The sequence below is a fragment of the Octopus sinensis genome, linkage group LG19, assembly GCF_006345805.1.
Source record: "Octopus sinensis linkage group LG19, ASM634580v1, whole genome shotgun sequence".
NCBI classification, from domain to species: Eukaryota; Metazoa; Mollusca; class Cephalopoda; order Octopoda; family Octopodidae; genus Octopus; species Octopus sinensis.
In genome coordinates this window covers 49,120,467-49,143,594 of record NC_043015.1, presented here as the reverse complement: position 1 = coordinate 49,143,594, position 23,128 = coordinate 49,120,467, and the positions used below count along the sequence as shown (strand labels likewise).

General features: G+C 37.1%; 1 protein-coding gene across 2 annotated transcripts; it reads right to left on the bottom strand.

Annotated features, from left to right (window-relative positions):
* Positions 1-4,519: 4,519 nt before the first annotated feature.
* On the bottom strand, positions 4,520-20,340 carry LOC115222141 (eukaryotic translation initiation factor 4E type 2). Of its 2 annotated transcripts, none has more exons than XM_029792279.2 (7): positions 20,044-20,340; positions 17,884-17,962; positions 14,637-14,759; positions 11,610-11,714; positions 9,128-9,280; positions 8,055-8,259; positions 4,520-5,208 (listed from the first exon to the last, which is right to left on the bottom strand). In XM_029792279.2, the coding sequence occupies exons 1-6, from the start codon at positions 20,064-20,066 to the stop codon at positions 8,086-8,088; spliced, it is 657 nt and encodes a 218-aa protein (XP_029648139.1). In that variant the 5' UTR covers positions 20,067-20,340; the 3' UTR covers positions 4,520-5,208; positions 8,055-8,085. The 2 variants fall into 2 exon arrangements, with proteins under 2 accessions (XP_029648139.1, XP_029648138.1); XM_029792278.2 differs by having other exon boundaries at positions 8,123-8,259.
* Positions 20,341-23,128: the final 2,788 nt, after the last annotated feature.

Below are 23,128 nucleotides of genomic sequence, written 5' to 3'. Positions count from 1 at the left end.
AATGAGGATGAGTTGATCCTTGAGGCCTCTCTGGTCATGGAAAGGTCAATTCTTTGTTTTAGGTTGGCCTACTTAAGTTACCAAACTTTATAAATATCCAGTGAAGGGTTTGGTCAGCCCATTTTCCGTCACTAACTTTGACCAGTATGGAATAGAGAAGAGAGAGACAATGCACTGCTTGTTCTCTATGGTTGACAAAACAAATCTCATCCTTTCTCCCCCTCTAGCAGCAGACATTTAAGCTATCTCCCACATGCAAAGGGTCCATGAAACCAAAACCAATTTTACTGCAACAAATTAGTAACACAAACAAACAATGTGACAACATCGTTTTTATTTTATATTGTAAAAACATTATATTCAATTAAATAAATGGCTGAATATAGGCGCAGGAGTAGTTGTGTGGTAAGTAGCTTGCTTACCAACCATATGGTTGCAAGTTCATTCCCAATGCGTGGCACCTTCGGCGAGTGTCTTCTACTATAGCCTCGGGCCAACCAAAGCCTTGTGAGTGGATTTGGTAGACGGAAACTGAAAGAAGCCCATCGTATATATGTATGTATATATATATATGTATGTATATATATATATATATATATATATATATATATGTGTGTGTGTGTGTGTGTGTGTATATATATGTGTGTGTGTGTGTGTGTATGTTTGTGTGTCTGTATTTGTCCCCCCAACATCGCTTGACAACTGATGCTGGTGTGTTTACGTCCCCGTAACTTAGCAGTTCGGCAAAAGTGACCGATAGAATAAGTATTAGGCTTCCAAAAAATAAGTCCTGGGGTCAATTTGCTCGACTAAAGACGGTGCTCCAGCATGGCCGCAGTCAAATGACTAAAACAAGTAAAAGAGAACTTCATTATTAATTTTTCTTCACTCATTCATTTCTCAGCATCCTCACCATCATGTGAAGGCGCATGGCTCAGTGGTTAGAGCATCAGGCTCACAATCATGAGGTAGTGAGTTCAATTCCTGGACTGGGCTGTGTTCTTGAGCAAGACACTTTATTTCACCTTGCTCCAGTTCACTCAGCTGTAGAAATGAGTTGCAACATCACTGGTGCCAAGCTGTACTGGCCCCTTTGCCTTTCCCTTCGATAACATCGGTGGCAGGAAGAGGGGAGGCTGGTATGCATGGGCAACTGCTGGTCTTCCATAAGCAACCTTACCAAGACTTGTGCCTAGGAGGGGAACTTTCTAGGTGCAATCCCATGGTCATTCATGGGCTATACCCTTTACCCATCATCATTCAAACTTCGTTGTTAACTTTGACTTCTCTCATCTAAATTACATTGTTACATTTTTGTGACCCTGGGGTAATGAAAAACACCTTTAATTACATGTGTGTGTGTGTGTGCACACACATGTACATCTGAGTATGTGTATGTTTGTGTCTCTGTTTGACATTGTAAACAAATGTCAGCACCACTCATTTCCAATTTTCTACAAAAATATTGGGTTGTCTGGAAAGTTCATGCTGATTTATAGTAGCTTAACTTTCGACTTATTTTAGAACATGGTTGAGTCCATAAAATAGGATTTGACTACACCTCCATTTAGAGCACAGTTTAAGCCATCTTTTCATGGAAGAAGGTTTATGTTCCTACTAGCAGCATAGCCCGGCATTGCCCGGGTATGTAAGAGCCCCTGGAGCAGACATGATGCTTGCTGTGAATTTTAAAAAAATTCCTGCCAATTTGTGAAAGATGCTGTCGAAAATATGTCATCTTGAATTTGAACGCGATTTCCCAAAATGGCACGATTTTATCGATTTTTTCTGATGGTAAGGTATTGCATGGAAAACTAACGTCAGAATTAAGTTCCTTAGGGTAACATTAAGCTTCACCATGAGTTTGGTGAAAATCGATTGCAAGTTGCGAAAACTACAACAGAAAATGTGTTGCAAATAAAAAGCTTAGATTCTCGACCCCCATGTCGAATTTAACGATTTTTTTCAGAACTGGGGAGATTTTTCAAAATTTTCACTGCATTGGTTTTGAATTATGACATTGGGCTATGTGTGTGTCAAGTTTCATCAGAATCGGTTGAAAGCCGTGGTTAGGGTGAGGGTACAACCTGACAGACACACGGACAGACAAACTGCCGTTTATATATAGAGAGAAGATAACCTGTGTTAATTCTGTAACGCTTTAAAATGGAAGATAAGAAAGTTCATTTTTGGCACTTGATGCTTTCGGAACTAGACAAAAATTGCTGCAGCTCGGCTGATATGTATTACCCCACCCTCCATACTCACCAGATATTGCTCCTTCGGATTTCCACTATTCTCTGCAGAATAGTCTTAATGATAAAAATTTTGATTCCTTGGAGGACGTAAAAAGATACCTTGATGAATTGTTTGCCATGAAACCACCTTAGTTCTGGGAAGAGGGTATTTTCATATTAAAGGAAAGATGGAGACGCATTGTGCAACAAAATGGTTCATATTTGGTTGATTAAAAATGTAATGGCAACTATTTATTGACCTTTTTCTTACCTTTAAAAAATCAGCACAAACTTTCCGGACAACCCAATACCTTGCTAGGAAACAGGTGAGGGCTGGCAACAGAAAGGTTCACTTAGTTGTAAAAAAATCTGCCTCAATAATATCCATCTAACCCATAACAATCTTACAAATGATGGTGCTACACCAAAAATACTTTGTACACCTGTAAAGTTGTTGGCATTAGGAAGGACATCCAGCCATCAAAGCCATGCTAGAACAGACATCATCATCATCATTGTTCGACCGTGGTCGAGACAATGGAATTTACCATGCTACGCCAGACTTCACGGTCCATCATGGCATTACGGAGGTCCTGTTGCTGGATGCCTGTATCCCTGGAGATTACATCAGGGTAGGAGAGTGAGCGCCCTCTGATATTGCGAGTAGATGGCTTCAGCTCTACAACAATGTCCAGCAAACTGGACTCTCCTACCTTTCACAAGAGATGACACAGGTGGTAGTTTCCCATTTTGAACAGACAGTGGAGTTTGATGCAGTCTTTGAACCCACTGGATCTGTATTTTTCGTTTGTCACTGTTATTTATGACATTGTTTGTGCATTTGTACTGGTTTTAAGATTAGGGTTGTCATAAATAACAGTGACAAACGAAATATACACCGCTGGAAGTTTTTGTTGACAAACGACAGCAGTAATTTTATTTAGTTGAATACACATTGTTGATTGGTTGAAATTACTGAAATACGAGAACTTTAACGTGAAATAACTTGTCCTTCCTCATAATCCTCGTAGCTGATGGATACAGCCGGATTCAAAGTCACTAATTCCATCTTGACACATAGATCTCAAGTCTTTCTGTTCCAGGCCAATTGCTTAAAAGTCTCGTAGGGTACATTGATTGCTAAAAGATTACTCTCTAGTCTGTCTCCATACTTTAGCAATGGTTGTCCAACATGTGTCCATTATCAAGCGGGCTATACATGAGGGTTTTTAGTATTCTTTCGTCAATCATACTGATGACACAACCAGCCCAGCGCAGTTGTAATAGCATGAGGAAGGTTTCAATTCTCAATGCTTCCAGTTTTACACTTAGTGGTGAGGTGAGTATTTGAGATTGTCCTTAAAAGAATAACCACAGTTTGCTCTAAGAAACCCTTTATAACACACACAAAGGGATTCTTTCAGTTTCCATCTACCGAAGTGACTCACATGGCTTTGCTCAACCTGGAGTTATCATAAAAGAAACTTTCCCAAGGTGCTATGCAGTGGAAGTGAACCTTAGACCACATGGCTGAGAAGCGAACTTCCCAAGAACACAACTCACTGGTACTTTGTTGACCTGGATGGGATTTGAACTCAGAATGTAAAAGACCAGAACAAATATCACAGAACATTTTGACCAATGCTCTACCAATTGTACAAACCCACTGCCCTTCCGTAATTGTTGTTTGTTTCTTCTCAAGCCATGCCTGGCTCATAGGGCCGGTTTCCTTGGCGTATAGGTTCCCCACCTGGACGGGACGCTGGTCTGTCGCAGGTGAGCTGCAAGATGCAGGAGGAAAGAGTGAGAGAAAGTTGTATCGAAAGATTCTGCCAGAGACACGTGGAGCTTAGGTGTTTTGCTCATAAACACACACATTGCCTGGTCTGAGATTTGAACCTGTGATCCCTCGACTGTGAGTCCGCTGCTTTAACCACTAGGCCATGTGCCTCCACGCCCTTCCTTAGTAATTCTTCCCAATTTTGACACAAGGCAAGTAATTTTGAGGGGAAGGGACAGTTGATTCTACCGACCCCAGTGTTCAACTGGTGCTTATTTTACCAAACCTGAAACAATGAAAGACGAATTCAACCTTGGCAGCATCTGAACCCGCAATGTGAAGCACAGGAAGAAATGCTTCTAAGCATTCTATCTGGTCTGGTACCAATTTTTTCAGCTCACTGCCTTTTGTTATTCCTTGAAAATAAAAGCATTCAATTGTCTGGTTCTTCAGGTGAGGCAGATAGCAACAAAATGGGAAAAAAAGGAAAAAAAAAAAAAAATGAAAGTTCAATATTTTAATTTGATTATTCAGTCATACTGTGTAAGATCTCAGTGTCAACACTAGCAATTAATTGGTGTACAAATAATTTTAGGAGGAGGTTCTCTTCTTCAAAACTGACCCAATTTTTGGTGGTAAGAATCACACTTGACACATGTCCAGACATTCGAAAATTGCTTTAAACATTTTATTTTTTGCATTTTTACCGTCCTTTTCTTAGAAATGTTTAAAAGATAATTTCTTCCGTGTTCAACTCATTCTTTAAGATGCAGGTATATATATTATTATTATTATTATTTTTTTCTTCTTTTTAAATACATCAAAAATAAGTCTACCTTTACATCTAAACAGCAACAATTCCAGGTAATCAGGGAATTTCAAAAATATGTGCAAACTGTTCTTGTACATGTATGCATTTATTTAATTAGTATTAACAAATAGAATATGTTTATAATGGACACAAGTGAAAATAATTTATTAGGAAAGAGAAAGAGAAAGAGGGAAAGGAGAACAAGTAGAAATTGTTTGGGAATGGAAGAATGCAAGAAGTGAAATGTTACGGCAGAGCTATAACGCTCTGCTACAGAAACAAGATGTCCAATATCTAGGATGGCATCATTTCAAGCTCAGCAGAAGTTCTTATAATGTCATTTCAGAAATACATCAGTATTTCTGTAACTGGAGTTGTCTCTGAAGAGAGAAGGAAAGAAAATGGGTATTAGAATTAATTTAATAGTGTAGCAGACTGACATATAGCCTAGCTCTTGTTTAAATTAATAATATATTAATATTTTATATATATATATATATAATTTATTAATATTTTATACATATATATAATTTATTCAATATTTTATATATATGTATAAAATATATTAATGCATTACATATATTATATATATGATAGAGTTTGTGATCTTAAGTGTTTGTGAGTTTTTTTTTCATACATGTCTCACAAAGAACATGTGTTGACGCTATCATAGTTTTTGTAACAAATAAAAAGATATTGCTACAGCAATTTTTGCATGTTGTTTTAGAGAACCAAGTTATGTTGACCTCTAAAACGGTATTTCATTCAGAAAACATCCTAGCTATATAAAAATAAACACCTAAAAAAAAAAAAAATTTTTTTTTTTTTTAAATCAGAAAATAAATTATTGTAAATCTTTCAGCAGTTTTCATTTGGTATCCAAACGGAAAATCCTGAAAATAGTTGTGGTTAGTGTTAATCTTGGCACCATTTGTTGTCAGTTTGACATTATTTAAATGAGCAACTTTCAGGAATGGCAGCAGACAAGATAAATAGGCTAACAAACATGAGTTGTGTGCAGTAAAAAAAAAAAAAAAGAAAGAAAGAATATGATAGAGTGTGAGAGGAATGTTTACAAAGAGGAGATAAAGAAAGGGAAAAAAAAAAAAAACCTAATGTTGCTAATATATAAATATATAAAAAAGCAGGTTGAAAAATGTTGCTCTAAGGGTAAGCAGGAAAAAGGTTCATGAGGGTTTGGAATGGTGTTAATAATAAAAGAGGAACAAAAAAAATGCATATATGCTACAAGGACAGACATTACAGTTTTCCTTATTTTGCTGTTCTCATACAAACTATTCTAAATTATCACAATACGGAATGGACAGCCAGTGAGATACTGAATGCCAGAACATCATGATTGACTCAGTTTTCAGAATGCTATTTCACTTCATTTTCCAACTCAAAATCAGTAGATTTATGAAAATGATTCTTACTTTCTCATCCCTTTTTTCTTCCTTTCTACGCATCTTAAATTTACAGTGATTTCATTTGTAGACGTAACTGACTCTTGCTGATTGCTGAGGGGTTAGTACAAAATCTACTACAATGTATTAGAAGAAATCAACCTGTGTGTTCTGGAGGCAGTTTATCTTATGATGCCAGAGGGCAGAATGGCAAACTTGGCCCTAGTGAGAGCTAAGGAACACAAGATGCTAAAGCAGATCAGAAAGCCACTAATCTGTTTTTCTAATCCTCAGAAACTCTAGGTTTAAAAACGATCTTTTTAAGAAAATATTGATTGTAAGTAGATCATCAGAATAACACTGTGTTATGTAACAAACTGAAGGTATACTATACCATACATCTGACTTTGAAAGTGAGAGAAAAATAAAACAGTTTGGTGTAGTTCCCTAAAAAAGCAGCATCTAATTCATTGACAGCAACAATTAACAAAAAACAATTTCTAATTATGTTAATGAGAATAAATAACAACAAAATCCAAAAATGTTTGTATAAAAGAGTATTTAATTAATGGACCATCAACAGGTGCAGTAATTAAAAAAAAATATTGAACTAATAGATCTGATGTGTAAAACTAATGAAATATCTGTACATGCTTTAAAGAGATTTCTTTGTATAGTTCCACATTTAATTTTGTGCATTTTTTCTTTTCTTTTTTTTTTTTAAATCACAAATATTAATAAACTCTGAGAAAATTAATGAAAAACAATACACGAAGCATCATTTCTGAACATTTAAAAATCAACTTCAAATTGCAAAGAGATAAAAAAAAAAATTGTTTCTGGTGAAATGTTAATAACAAAAGAGAAACAATCAAGGCAAGAATAAACTAAAGAAGGGAGACATAGTTTGACTGATTTTCTCATGAAACCTACATAAAAGGGGTTTGATAATTGTAAAGGATAAAGAAGAGAAAAAAAAGAAAGAAAGAACTAAGTATTACAAGCAAAAAGGAATGCTCCAATATGTAAGGAAAGAAAATAAATAAAAAAAACAGAGCAAAGTTGGATATAGAGAGAAATGTAATTTATCTCGATATTAATTAATAATTAGATGTCAAACTAATACTACCAAATTTGAATGAAAAGAATTCAGCACCAAATCCTAGTTTACCATATAACATCAAAGACATAAAATAGAAGATAACTTCCAAAGATATTATTGCTAATTCATTGCTGAAACTGATATAAAAACCACATGATGTAGTGGCTAATATTCAGTTCCGTAATATAAAATTGTTTTTTTTTTGGGGGGTTTTTTTTCAAATAACTTTTGTATGTAGCCATTTGAACTTTGATTTTGAGAAATCAATCTTTTACAGTGAAATATTTTTTCAATGTGATGTGATGTGATTTTGTATTGAATGATGGAAACGGCCACTTCTTTGGCTTGTTTGCAAAGGTAAACTACAGGTAAATTATCACCAACAACACAAATGTTGGATATTAAAAGAATAAGGTAACTAACCTCTGAGTTAATTTTGCCAGCAGAGATATATCAAGTAGATGCACGAAAATTCAAGCTAACTATTATAAATGAATCATAGTAATTAAGAGAAAAACGGTTTCTTTTTTTTGTAATTTTCTTAAATAGAATTGAAACAAGAGAAGAAAAAAAAAAAACACACCCACTTTACAAGAATAACTGTAAATCTCTGGAACTGGTCCAAAAGCAAATAATACAAAACTAAGATATTAAAGGCAGAAAGAGGTATGAGGCAGCAGAATGGTGAACTAAGAATAAAAAGAAAATACAAACATACACTGAATGTAAAGAATAAAATGAAAATAAAACTATTTCAGTAGAATTCTAAGTCTTTCAGGAACTAACTTTATACTGTCAACGTGCATCTTATACTCTATAATAGTATTTGGAGGTAAGTTAAGGACGCGTTTCAATGTGTCGCGTATGCGTGAAGTGGTTATTGCATCATTTGCCGTTCGGTTCCAGAGGGACAGAATATCTTCCTGAAAATACAACAGAAAAAAATATACGAAAATTACAATTTTGCTTTCAGGGAGGGATTTGGAATATTGTTGGATATTACATGGAAAACATTATATTAAGAGAAGATCATAACTATTATACCTATGCTAAACTAACTATTTGTGAAACTTAAAACAGAATTATATATAAAAATACTGTTGTAAAGAATAATCAATATTAATGATGGAAGCAGTATTAATATCAAATGTCAATCTGAATCATTGTCATCCACTTTCCCTGTGTAACGCAAGAACTAGCCACTGTGTAATGCGAGTGCTAGCCACTGTGTATTGCGAGTACTAGCCACTGTGTATCGCGAGTACTAGCCACTGTGTAACGCGAGTACTAGCCACTGTGTAACGCAAGTACTAGCCACTGTGTAACGCAAGTACTAGCCACTGTGTAACGCAAGTACTAGCCACTGTGTAACGCAAGTACTAGCCACTGTGTAACGCAAGTACTAGCCACTGTGTAACGCAAGTACTAGTCACTATGTAACACAAGTACTAGGCATATTGTATCTAGTACTTGTGTACATCATACTCTATAAGTACTACATTTCAAATAAAGAATTCAGCAAAGTTGATATTCAAGCAATTTGGTACTGAAATAGAAAGCATTATACACCTGGTGGCACGTAAAAGCACCCATTACCCTCTCGGAATGGTTGGCGTTGGGAAGAGCATCCAACCAAAGAAACCATACCAAATCAGACTGGAGTCTGATGCAGCCCACCTGGTCACACTGTCCAACCCATGCCAGCATGGACAATGGATGTTAAATGATGATGATGATGAATGTGTGTTATACCTGACATTGATTAATACTGATATAGAAAATATTACATACCTGATATCGCACCGATAACACAGCACCACAAATTTCTTCACCAACCATAAATTGCTCTCCTAACATGGCTAATATCAAGTTTTCCCAGCAACGAGCTGCTAATCCTTTTTTTAACCGAATTATCCATTTCCCACCATCTTTGTTGGCGGAGTCCTGTAGAGAAAAACCACAAACAAAAAAAATTAGAATCAAATTTACTAAATACAATAAAAACAGTACAACTTTCATCAAAATCTACAGAAGAATCTTAAAATTTATTTTCATCATCATTAGTTTAGCATCCACTCTTCCACGTTGACATGATTTGGACAAAGTTTATTATGGAAAAAAAATTTTTTATGTCCAGATGCCCTTCTTGCCACCAAGTCACGTTTATTTCCATGCAAGGTAGTATGTCCCCGTGGCCAGACACATTTTCACAGAATATTGGAAATGAGTGACATTCATTTACAACAATCATGCAACGTCAAGACAAGGGGACACAAACACACACACAACGGACTCTTTTTTTTAGTTTTCTGTCTTACTAAATTTACTTACAATGCATTGGTCAGTCCAGGGCTATAGTAGAGAACACTTGTCCAAGGCACCATAAGTAGGACTGAACCTGGAACTATGTAATTGGAAAGCAAACTTCTTAACTACACAGCCATGATTGCATCTAATTTTTTTGTTAGACCATATGGTTTCTGTTTCAGTCCCACTGCACAGCACCATGGGCAAGTGCCTTCTTCTATAGCCACAGGTTGACCAAAGTCTTGTAAGTGGATTTGGTAGATGAAAAGTGAAAGAAATCCATCATATGCGTGTGTGTGTGTGTGTGTGTGTGTGTATGCGTTAGTGTGCGTGCGTGTTGGTGTGCATGTGTGTGTGTGTGTGTGTGTGTGTGTGTGTGTGTGTGTGTGTGTGTTAGTCTCGTTGCCTCAATTTCATGTGATAGTTGTAAACAGGTGTCCCCGTCGTGCTAGCAGTGTCCCAGTTCCAGTCTTCTGTGGAAACATGCCTGGTCCTGGGGGAGATATTACCTTGCTCAGAAACAAGTGAGGGTTGGCAACAGGAAGGGCATTCAGCCATAGAGAATCTCGCCCAACAAATTCTGTCTGACCCATGCAACCATGGAAAAGTGGGGTATTAAACAACAACAAATGATAAATTTATGGACTGTAACCACTGCAGTTTATTGGTCTGTTCAATAAGAGCTGACCAGAGGCCAAATGATATACCTTTAAACTAGCATTTTAGTTTGTTTTCCTCAATAACCACGCCCAATTGTGGTTCAGTGTAGAGCAGTTTATATTCTGGTTATAAATCATGTATCCCAAGTTGATGTGAAAATGTTCAAATTGGCAGAGCTTTACAATGAGAAAGGACCAAAAGAAGGGAGAAAGAAGATCGAGGAGTTCACTTCAAGGCACATGGCTTCTGGTTCAATCCCATCCCACTGATCAGCAATTGTGAGTGAAATACGAGAAATAAAAACTGTGCAGAAGCTCAGCATGAGTATATACATGTGTGTGTGTGTGTGGGATTGTGTATAAGTGTATGTGTGTGTGTTTGAGTGCATGTGTGTCAGTGTAAGCGACCGAGACCTTTAGAGATATGCTGTGCTTGAGAAGACCCTGCAAGCCAAGTGAGACCATAACTGTGGTCTATGCCAGGGCAGCAAAGCTGGCCTATTTAAGAGTACCCTTCAATCATTGGGCAATAAACTGTGCTTGCAAAGACCTGTTGAGGCAAGTGAAGTCATTGTTCTGGCCGATGCCAGTACTGCCTGACAGGTACCTGTGCCAGTGACATGTAAGAAGCACCATTTCAGTGTGGTCACTACCAGTGCCACCTGACTGGTCCGGTGCTGATCGCACATAAAAAAGCACCATTTGAATGTGGCCATTGCCAGTGCTGCCTGACTGACACCTGTGCCAGTGGCACATAAAAAGCACCCACCACACTCTCAGAGTGGTTGGCTTTAGGAAGGGCATCAAGCTGTAGAAACCTTGCCAGATCAGATTGGAGCCCAGTGCAGCCTTCTGGCTTGCCAGCCCTCAGCCAAACCTTCCAACCCATGCCAGCATGGAAAGTGGACGTTAAACGGTGATGATGATGATTGCATATACATGCATGTATGTATGTATGATGATTGTGCATAAATGTGTGATTGCATGCAATTGTGTGCAGACGTGTATATGACTGTGTATACATGTGTGTGTGTGTTAAGCAAGGGACTGCACTGAAGAAAAATACCTTGTGGCAGTTGGGAAGTTGCCCAACTCTTGTCACATGGAAAACAGACATTTAATGATAATGGTGATGATGATTCTATGTAAATGACATATTTTTATGCTGAGGTGGACTTATACATAAATGAAATAAAAATCCAGCCAAACTAGTGACATCTCAATCTAACAACATCAACAACAATAGTTCCTGAATCCAGTAAAAGATTACAAGGATCTACAAGAGAAAAGACTGTAACACTACGTACTTCCCACATTGGCCGGATACCATCTTTGAATATATGATAGTCACTGTGTCCTGGTAGATCTGTTGGTCGGAGTAAATGGCTGTAGAGGGACCAAAACTGTTCAACCTAAGGAGCAGTAAAGAAATCATGTTATGAGAAAACAAACGATTATGTCTTGGAGAAGATAAAAATTAACAGAGTAGATATAGGAAACAAAAAGAGAATAGTTAGTTAGTTAATTTTTTGGCTCAAAAAGCAAGGCCATGTAGGGGGACGTGGAGTTATGTACAGGGTGGTGTTCATGTAAAGAGTTCAGGCCACTTGAGGTCAAGGGAGACTTTGAACCAAGCGGTCGTCGGCATCTTATTCCACGGATCCGCAACCCGGACCGAGAAAGCCCCTCTCCTTCGATTAAGATGAAATCGTCGCAGATAGAGCTTTTCGGAATGACCCCGCAGCCGACGCTCTGGAGCAGGAGTGAAGAACATCTCTTTCGAGGTTACACTTTCCGCTTATGATGTTGTGAGCAAGAATGAGATCTCCACGGTGGCGGCGTTTTTCTAGAGAATAAAGGTCGAGCGTCTTCAACCTTTCTTCATAAGACAAAGAAACAATGAAAACTTTTCTTTTCTACTCAAGGCCTGAAGTTTTTGGGGAAGGGGCCAGTTGATTAGATCGACCCCCCCAGTACGCAACTGGGGCTTAATTTATTGACCCCTGGAAGGATGAAATGTAAAGACAGACGAAACATTGCTTAGTATTTTGCCCAGTGTGCTGTTTCTGCCAGCTCGCTGCTGAAAGCTGTGACATTTAGGTAGATGGTGGAGATTTTACAAACATATATGGCAGTAGAGACCCAGCGGTGATACGCTGTGCTTGGGGAAGACCCAGTGGTGATATGCTGTGCTCGGGGAAGACCCAATGGTGATATGCTGTGCTTGGGGAAGACCCAGTGGTGATATGCTGTGCTTGGGGAAGACCCAGTGGTGATATGCTGTGCTCGGGGAAGACCCAATGGTGATATGCTGTGCTTGGGGAAGACCCAGTGGTGATATGCTGTGCTTGGGGAAGACCAGTCCTTCTCAGCAAAAATGGGGACCTGTCTAGCCCTCTTCCACAGTGTATCCACACTGCTGTCTTGCTGGTAGGGAAGGAGGACTGGTGTAGTGGTTAATGTAAAAGCCTCTAGGAGACTAACAGGAGTGATGAGGGAGTTGGTGAGTTTTTGAGTGACGGTAGTATAAGACCAACCAGCTCTGATGAGTGGAGGCCATTATAGTAGTGGCAGATCTGGAGGCTGAAGGTTTGGAGTGTGGTGAGAACCAATTTCATACTACAATCAATCATATGATATTTGGGTGGGAGGGGGTTGCTCTACATCATCATCATCGTTTAACATCTGCTTTCCATGCTGGCATAGGTTGGACGGTTTGACTGAGGACTGGCAAGCTGGGAGGCTGTGCCAGGCTCCAATCTGTTCCGACAAGGTTTCTACAGCTGGATGCCTTTCCTAATGCCAACCTCTCCGAGAGTGTAGTGGGTGCTTTTTACGTGCCGTTGGCACAGGGGCTACTCAGGCACCACTGGCATTGGCCTTGCTTGAGTGGAGATTTTTACAAACCACCGGCACAAGAGCCAGTCAGGTGGCACTGGCATCGGCCACAATGACTTCACTTGACTCAACAGGTCTTCTCAAGCACAGCATATTGCCCGACAGTTGAAGGGTACTTTTAAACGGGTCAGCTATGCAACACTGGCATCAGTCGCGGATACAATCTCACTTGGCAAGCCAGGTCTTTTCAAGCATAGCATATCTCCAAAGGTCTTGGTCACTTGTCATTGCCCATGAGGCCCGATATTCAAAGGTCGTGCTTCACCACCTCACCCCAGGTTCCTTCCACTGTTAGGGTGCAACACTTCTTCACACAACTGTCCTCATCCATATGCAACTCATGGCCATACCAGCACAGTTGTCTCTCTTTCACACCACATCTGATGCTTCTTACGTCCAACTTTTCTCTCAGGTACTTGCACTCTGTTGTGTATGCACAGACATTACATATCCAGCAGAGCACAATAGCTTCATCTCTTTCAAGCCTATGCCTGTCCTCAGTAATCACAGCCCATATTTCACTGCCATGTAGCATGGCTGTTCGCACACATGCTTCATACAGTCTACCTTTCACTCTGAGTGAGAGGCCCTTTGTTACCAGCAGAGGTAGCTCTCCAAACTTTTTGCCTAGGCTATTCTTATTCTAGCAGCTATGCTCTCAGAGCATCCACCCCTGCTACTGACTTGGTCACCTACTTCTAGTTTGTCCACCTGGCATGTGATGGAATCTGTTTTCTGTACATCTTTGGTGTTTACTAAATCCCTGTGCATCTGCCACACACAAAAACTATCTTCCCAGTTAACCTTCCTTTGACATTGCAGCACCTCTTACGTGTCCATAGCTTACACCAGGTACATCTTATGGAGTTTCTACCTACACCTTTTCTGCAGATCGAGCAGGGCCATTTACCTGAAGGGATTTATGATTTGTCTGCCTCCCTACTTAAGACTTTGGTTTTCGCTAGATTGACTCTAAGGCCCTTTGATTCTAGACCTTGCTTCCACACATGAAACTACACCTCTAGTTCTGGCAGTGACTCAGTTATTAGAGCAAGGTCATAAGCATAAAGGAGCTCCCAGGGGCAGCCTGCCTTGAATTTCTCTATTATTGCCTGGAGGACTATGAACAAGTGGGATGGCTCCTTGGTGGATCCCAACATCTACCAGAAATTCTTCACTATACTCATTGCCAACCCTCACCTTACTGACAGCATCCTTGTACATGGCTTGTACAGCTCTCACCAACCATTCATCTATCCCTAGTTTCTGCAATGACCACCAGATAATGACCCTATCAAAGGCTTTCCCCATGTCAATGAAAGTCAAGTACAGAGGTTTATCTTTGGGATGTTTGAAACTTTGCTTTACAAGCTTCCACTTCTTAACTTCTTTCCTGGTAAGATAAATATTAGAAGAGGAGAAAATGAGTTACATACTGAGGCAAATGTGGTGATATATTTGAGATTCTGGTCGTAACTTTGATTTTGTTTCCCATGAGTTCGACGTGAAAACCAAAGTGAATAATTGAACTGCAATTGGTGTTCTCCAGGACCAGGTTTCTGAAATGATTTAAAGACATGTTAATAATAATTTTAAAAAGCATTAGTTCAAGAGTATAAAAGATGTAAATGGTGGAGTGGGGGTGTGGCTATGTGATAGGAAGTTAGCTTCCCAACCACATGGTCCTAGGTTCAGCCCCACAGCATGGCACTTCAGGCAAGTGTCTTCTGCTATAACCCCAGACCAAAGCCTTGTGAGCGCATTTAGTAGACAGAAACTGAAAGAAGTCTGCCACTTGCATGAGTGTGTATATATGCGTGTACACATGTGAGAGCATGTACATGTGTGTAAACTGTCCAACCCATGCCAGCAGGGAAAGCAGATATTGCCTGTTTGAAATGCTAATGAGTTCAACAATTCCTATGCAGACACAGATTGAAAATGAAACTAGACTTTCACACATTTCCTCCCTTTATAAAACGTTTAAAAAAAATAGAAACACAAATTACCATTAAATCTCATTTTATCTATCACTAAAAGCAAAACAAATGAAATCTAAATTCAATTGTTTATTATTACAATATTGATAATTAAAAATAGTGATTACAGCCAATAAAACTGAAAACAATTATCAAACAATGACATAGATAAGAAAATTTTCAACAGCAACCAAATCATTACACTCAACTCCTTTATCTAAGAGTTGAGGAGATACTGTAGCAGCATTAGAATCAACTGCCACAAAGATAATTAACGAGATGACTTGGAAGTAATTAGAGGAGTATCAAATTGCTGGACCTGGTCATTAAAGTCACTGAAAGACTTATGGCTTAATTAATTTGGAACAAAGTTAGCCTAGTTGAGATGCAATTTGAATTTTTTGTGCCAGAGAGAAGTACTAGTGATGGCCCGCTTTCTAGCAACACAAAAGTAAACCATTGTATTTGGGATTTGTTGACATGGAGAAAGCCTTTGACAGGGTCCCTTACTCCCTGATCTGGTGGTCACTGTGGAAGTTAGGGACAGATGAATGGTTGGTGATAGCCATACAGTCCATGTACAGAGGAACTGTCAGTGAGGCGAGAATTAGCAATAAGTACAGCAATGGGTTTGCAAGGGCTCAGCTCTCAGTCCCTTCTGATTTATCAGTCCTCCAGGCCATAACAGAGGAGTCTAACCCTTTAGTACTCAGATTTCTCTGTCAAATTTAATGCCTTTTTATTCACATTGTTTCGAATTAGTCATGCATTACTTTGTAGCTTTGAGATTTCAATGACATGATTGTTTATTTCTAGAGAATAATATTATAGGGTAAGTGTGAGAGGCCAAATCTAGCCAGTTTGAAAATAGAACAAGTAGAATATTTGGACCTGACATGGCCAGCTTAAATGCTAAAGGGTTAAGATTGGTTGCCTGTAGGAGCTCCTCTATACTGATGACCTTGTGCTTGTAGCTAAATCTGTAATAGAATTAGAAAAGAAATTGCAGGTGTGGAAGCAACACCTGGAATCAAAGGGCCTTAACCCTTTAACATTCAGATTACTCTATTAAATGCAATGCTTCTTTATTCATTGTTTTGAATTAATCATGCATTGTTTTGTAGCTCTAAAATTTTGATGATGTAATTGTATATTTTTAGAATGATATTGTAGGCCATGTGTAAGAGGCCAGATCTGGCCAGTTTGAACATAAAACAGGCAGAATATTTGGGCCTGGTATGGCTAGTTTGAATGGTAAAGGGTTAAAACTTCACTTAGCAAAGTCCTAGCAAACCACAAATCCTTTTAGGAAAATGACTGTTTGATATGTAGAAAATGTGTTAGTAGACAGTCCATACAGTACCCAGTGCAAGCTGAGGACACGTATAAGGTGCGGTGGAATCATAGAAAGGTTGACAGAGAAAAGCAGATTTTGTGTGTGGAAGAAGAGCAATAAGACCAGACAGGAAACAGATTTCTTCAAATGACCACAAGGATCCTTAGGAAGTAGTAGGCAGTTTCTTATTTCTTCATTGCCCACAAGGGGCTAAACATAGAGGGGACAAACAAGGACAGACAAATGGATTAAGTCGATTACATCGACCCCCAGTGCATAACTAGTACTTAATTTATCGACCCCAAAAAGATGAAAGGCAAAGTCGACCTCGGCGGAATTTGAACTCAGAACGTAACGGCAAATGAAATACTGCTAAGCATTTCGCCCAGCATGCTAACGTTTCTGCTAGCTCTAGCTACATGCTGTTATTTATAGCCTTATGCATGTGCTTCAAGATATACTATTACATAGAGGAATTTATATATATATATATATATATATATATATATATATTATATATATATATATATATATATATATATATATATATATACATAAACACACACACACTATTAATTGGCAGAAGTTAGAGTGACTAAAGGGCCAAGTGTTTTGTGCATAAATTGCCAAGGCACGAAACCCTCAGCCATTGAGTCACTGTGTATATGTGTGTGAATGTTTACATTCTGTGTCGAAGCTTGAAAATGTTGAGCAAAAAAAAAAAAAGCAGTGATGAGAAACAGGTGATGCAATTTGATAGGTGTGAGACAGAGAGAACTTACAGGTGTTGCAACAGCGACTGTCTTCTTATGAAGACATCCATCATCACAATCACTCTCTGAAAGTCACCCACAGAAGCAGCATCATTATATATTTGTTTTGTATTTTTAGAGCATCAGTCGTGGATGAACAATTTAAGAGGAGAAGTGGAATTTTAATCAAATGCATCATAAACATTCCTACATCACTAAAACAGCCACAGAAAAATAAATTTATTCTTTATGTGCCCTTTTTCAAGCCTAGCCAGGCTAATAGACCCAGTTTCTGTGGCGTATGTGTTCCCTCCAGCTGGAGCAGACAACAGTCCATTGCAGCGTTACCCAAGAAACAGGAAGAAAGAGTGAGAGAAGGTTGGGGCGAAAGAGTACAACAGGGGTCGCCACCACCCCCTGCCGGAGCCTAGTGGAGCTTTAAGTGATTTTGCTCAATAAACAAATAAACACACACAACGCCCGGTCTGGGAATCGAAACCGCGATCTTCCGACTGCGAGTCCGCTGCCCTAACCACTGGGCCATTGCGCCTCCACAGAAAAATAAATAGTAAAAAAGATTTTTTTTTTTTTAAATCCGAAAACAATTTGAACATACCGTATGTTTCTTTAGAGGAATTTTACAGGTATTTCTGTTTTTATCTTGATTATCTTCATCATTGTCATCAAGCTTCAAACTGGAAGAAAAATTATATTTACCTTGAATATTTTATATCGTTTTATCGTTGAATGTTAGGGTTGGCCCTAACTCATTAATGATAATGAAACGATTATAAGTTAACATAAAAATATTGATGAACGCAAAGGGACTTAAGAAACTTCTTCAATATTATACACCTGAAATACTTAACACACCGTTAATTAATGTAGCCTGAAATATAGCTTTCACTGACAAAAAAAATATATGAACCGTTCGTTAGTTCTATTTGTCCATTTCTGGAAGATGCAGCTAAAATTTCTTAATTTTCAATAACGCCAAACGAAAAATAAACAGAATATTTAAAATATGAAGACACTGGAATATCTCGAGGCTGAGGGGAAACTTAAATGACAAAAAAATAATCATGAAACCATCACCTAGTACCCAGCTGTGTGTGTGTGTACATCACTAATATATATATATATAATATATAATATATATATATATATACACACACACACACACACACATACAATGCATATATGTAGGCATACCTACACAAGTATCCCCGCTCTCCTCCCACCGACTTTGTTTCCTCATAACTTTCAGAAAAACAGGTATTTTTTAATGAAATTTTGTACGAATACCTTTCAGGTGGTGTGGATTAAGATTACATCGGAAGTTAATGTAAAAAACATCACTTAATTTTTTTTTCTTCAACGAGAATCTTCAACATAGTCGTTCGAACTGTCAGAAATGACACTCAAAAACCCCCTCAAAATAATACACTTCAACAACAACAAAAGAAAAAACACCACAATCAGCGGAATGGTCATGGATGGAATGCTTTTTTTTTTTTTCAATATGCATGTATAGTATAAGGCCTTGTTCAGGGACTCTAACACCTGTGCAAGTTAGATCGTTTTAAAGTAAAACAGACATGTAGAAACTATTTACCTGAAATATATTTTTTGAAATTACATTTACAACGCTATAATTGTTACAACTGGGGGGGGGGGGGGAAGAGATTTCTGAAACAGTTAAAATATTTATATAACGAAGATATCATCATGTTATATTAGAAAGAAGGGGGGGGGACGAAACGTGTTTTTTTTTTTTTTATATGTCAGTTAGCAATAATTAGCACCCTAACAAATATCAGGCAGAATTATTTATTTTACGTTAGGAAAATATTTTAGATTAAGGACTCCAAATTTTTTTTTTTTTCATCCCCAAATGCGGGAAATAGGAGAAATGATATTAATATATATATATATATATATATATATATATTAGGTTTGGTGCATATTTAAATGTTTTTTACTTCACCAATTGGTTATTGAATCACACGACAATATTTAGAATTTACACCATTTCGAGGGACAACCTTAAGAATGATAAGTAAGTAAAGAGAAATAAAAAGGACTAAAATAATAATAAGACCAAATATATATATATATATATATATATATATTATGTATATATATATATATTATGTATATATATATATATATTTTTAAGTAGAAAGAATAGCCATTACTCTTTGACTGCTATTTCTAAATTCGGTGTGTGGTGAGGCAAATCGTTGCTAAACCCTTAATTACTTAGTATTACTATATATATATATATATATATATATATATATATATATTATGTATATATATATATATATATATATATATATATATCGCACCTAGGCATGCTTCTTGGAGTCACACGACAATGTTTAGAATTTTACACATTTTGAGGGATAACCTTAAGAATAATAAGTAAGTAAAGAGACATAAAAAGGACTAAAATATATAATAAGACTGAATATATATACATATATATATATATATATATATATATATATATATATACATTATACATATATATATATATATATATATATATATATATATATATATATATATATATATTGCACCTAGCCATGATAACCGAGGGACATGCTTCTCGGAGTCACACGGCGATGTTTTAGAATTTTACACATTTCGAGGAATAACCTTAAGTATGATAAACAAATAAATAAGACCAATAAAGAGAAATAAAACATCAAAAAGGATTAAAATTAAATAAATAAGATTGAATATATATATATATGGTTGTATATCGCACCTAGACATGATATCGACGGGCATGCTTCTCGGATTCAGATGAGGAGAGGAAATATGTGTAAGGAATTAAGTGAAATAGCTGTTCAGCTGTACATTGGTTGTTCTTTTAACTTCGCATTCTCCTGATGATCGGTAAAAATATATAAATGCAATATATATATACAGGGAAAAGGCAAGGAATTATGTGTATATATATCGAGTGGACGATGATGATGTCTTTCTCACAAAGACACACACGTCATTAAGTTGTAGAAATTCACGGCAAGCCTAGCGTCACGTACAAGTGCTGCCGCCACCGCACACTAAGGAGCAGATAACTGAATGACTTTTATTTGGTGAACTGCAAACTCAGCTGGAAATCTTTATATATATATATATATATACCGGAGTAAACACATAAATGTGAAACAAGGTGGAAAAAAGAGTACTCAAATACCAGTGGTAGAGTAATATGTTTTATTTAAAGCAGTAGAAAATTCAACAAAATCTGTTACTCTGAGTTTCTCGTTGCCGTTCTAGCAAAAACTGTCTGATGAACGGCAACGAGAAACTCAGAGTAACAGATTTTGTTGAATTTTCTGCTGCTTTAAATAAAGTATATATATATATATATATATAAAAGGGCAATCTTTCGTCTCTAGTAGACCTTTCCGTCGATTTCCGTAAAAAAACTTCTTTTTTTTTTTTACATATGGGAACTTTTGAAGTAATGAGAGCGAAAGAGACTAAGAGAAAGCGATTGTATGACGAGGGAAGTTCTTTTGAAGTTACCGTGCATGGCAAGCATTGATGTACAGGTGTGTGTGTGTGTGTGTGTGTGTGTTTGATGGGGTGTGGGAGACAGACAGTATGTTGTGTAAGTGAAGTGCTTCTGTTAGTGTGTGTGAAGAGACAGAGAGAGTAATGTGTGAAAGAGAGAGATAACTGAAATTTTTTACTCGGTGTATGTGTATATGTATGTATATTACTTCAAAAGTTCCCGCAAGCCCATATGTAAAAAAAAAAATTTTTTTACGGAAATCGACGAAAAGGTCTACGAGAGACGAAAGATCGCCATATAAAAGTAAGGTTGTGTGTCTGTCTCCTACGATTTAGATTCCTAACTACTCCCACATTTTGCGGTGCAGTTTAACCAAAACCGGGTATCTTATAGTCGTGATTCATATCGAGCCCTTCTGGGTATTAGCGCGCGTCTACGATGAGTCTACGATTTAAAAAAAAATTTACCATCATTTTTTTCCATTTAATGCATTTTTTCGCTATTATATAAGGGAAGTAACTCTCTAAAAATGTCTACGATGAGTCAACGATTTAAAAAAAATTTTACCATAATTTTTTTTTCCATTTTTAATGCATTTTTTTGCTATAATTCTCTAAAAATGCTTATATAGTTATTTCCCTTACAAACCCGAGCAACGCCGGGCGATACTGCTAATCTAATATGAATTAATTACGTTGAAAATAAAATGATAATACAATTTAGAGAAGGAGACAGAATGGAAATGGGGAAATGGTAAACTGACATTTCCTGATGAAACTACAGGAGTAGTTGAAAGCGCTAATATGAAGAAATAATATGTGATATGTAAATTGCTTGACAACCGATGCTGGTGTGTTTACGTCCCCGTCACTTAGCGGTTCGGCAAAAAGAGACCGATAGAATAAGTACTGGGCTTACAAAGAATAAGTCCCGGGGTCGATTTGCTCGACTAAAGGCGGTGCTCCAGCATGGCCGCAGTTAAATGACTGAAACAAGTAAAAGAGTAAAAGAGTAAATATATATTTTTACAACCATCCAGCATTCTGAACACCTTTTTTCTTTCATATATATATATATATATATATATATATGTAGCGAATCTTGCATGAATGAAGTGGATTCGATCCACCATAGCCAAATTTAAATCAACACTGTTACAGAACTTTTCCCACGATGGAACAATAGTTTTTCTCTGACAGCAGTTTTACATTTCCCAGATGCCATTAGCTAGGCCAAAACAACGAAACAACAGCTTCACTACTTGACCCTTTCTAATCTCTTCTACTTCACCATAAGCTAGAATAGATAAGGAGACCACCAACTAAATCTATTGTTCTCAACGATATATCTATCCTTCTGGATCTTAATATAAGCAAGCACATCCCAAGCAAAAATCAGTTAGTCACCAACCGGTGACAACTCAACGAGGTCTGGCTGACCAACCTTGGTCAGAGGGAGAAAGCAACTCTGAGACAACACCCTATAATTCTCTTTAGCTCTAATTCTGTTCTTACAACATCATTCTATGTCTCAGCAATTACTACTAACAATGAAGGGTGTAAGTACGTATGTATGTATTATATATCCGAAATAGAAGCCCAATCTAAAGCACAGAGCAGTAATGTATTAAAAGTAATTAAGTTTATGTCCGGTCGTGGAGAGACCAAAGGATTCACATCCACAAAAGCCTTAGAATCTGATGAGTTGTCCCCGAGGCTATGACCAGACATAAACTTAATTACTTTTAATATATATATGCATATATATATATATATATATATATATATATATATATATATATATATGTATGTATGTATATGTATATTTACTTTATTTAAAGCAGCAGAAAATTCAACAAAACCTGTTACTCTGAGGTTCATGTTCCCAAAACTCAGAGTAACAGGTTTTGTTGAATTTTCTGCTGCTTTAAATAAAGCATATTACACTACCACTGGTATTTGAGTACTCTTTTTTCCACCTTGTTTTACATTTATGTGTTTACTCCGGTATATGTATATATATATATATATATATATATATATATATATATATATATATGCATATATATATATGTGACCGCGTGTGTACCGTTGGTGATTTTTTTCTCCGTCTTCCCTTCTCTGGATCTTTCCTTTTCCTATGTTTCTGACGAAGAGCTCCGTTCGAAACATTAAACCCTCCTTCTTCCCTTCCTTCCTGAGCGTCCAATAATACTATATTTGTTCCACTTTCTCGCATTGTGTTTTCTCTTTGTGTTTTCATGTTTGGATTAACTTTATATATATATATATATATATATATATATGTAATATTACTCTCTTTTATT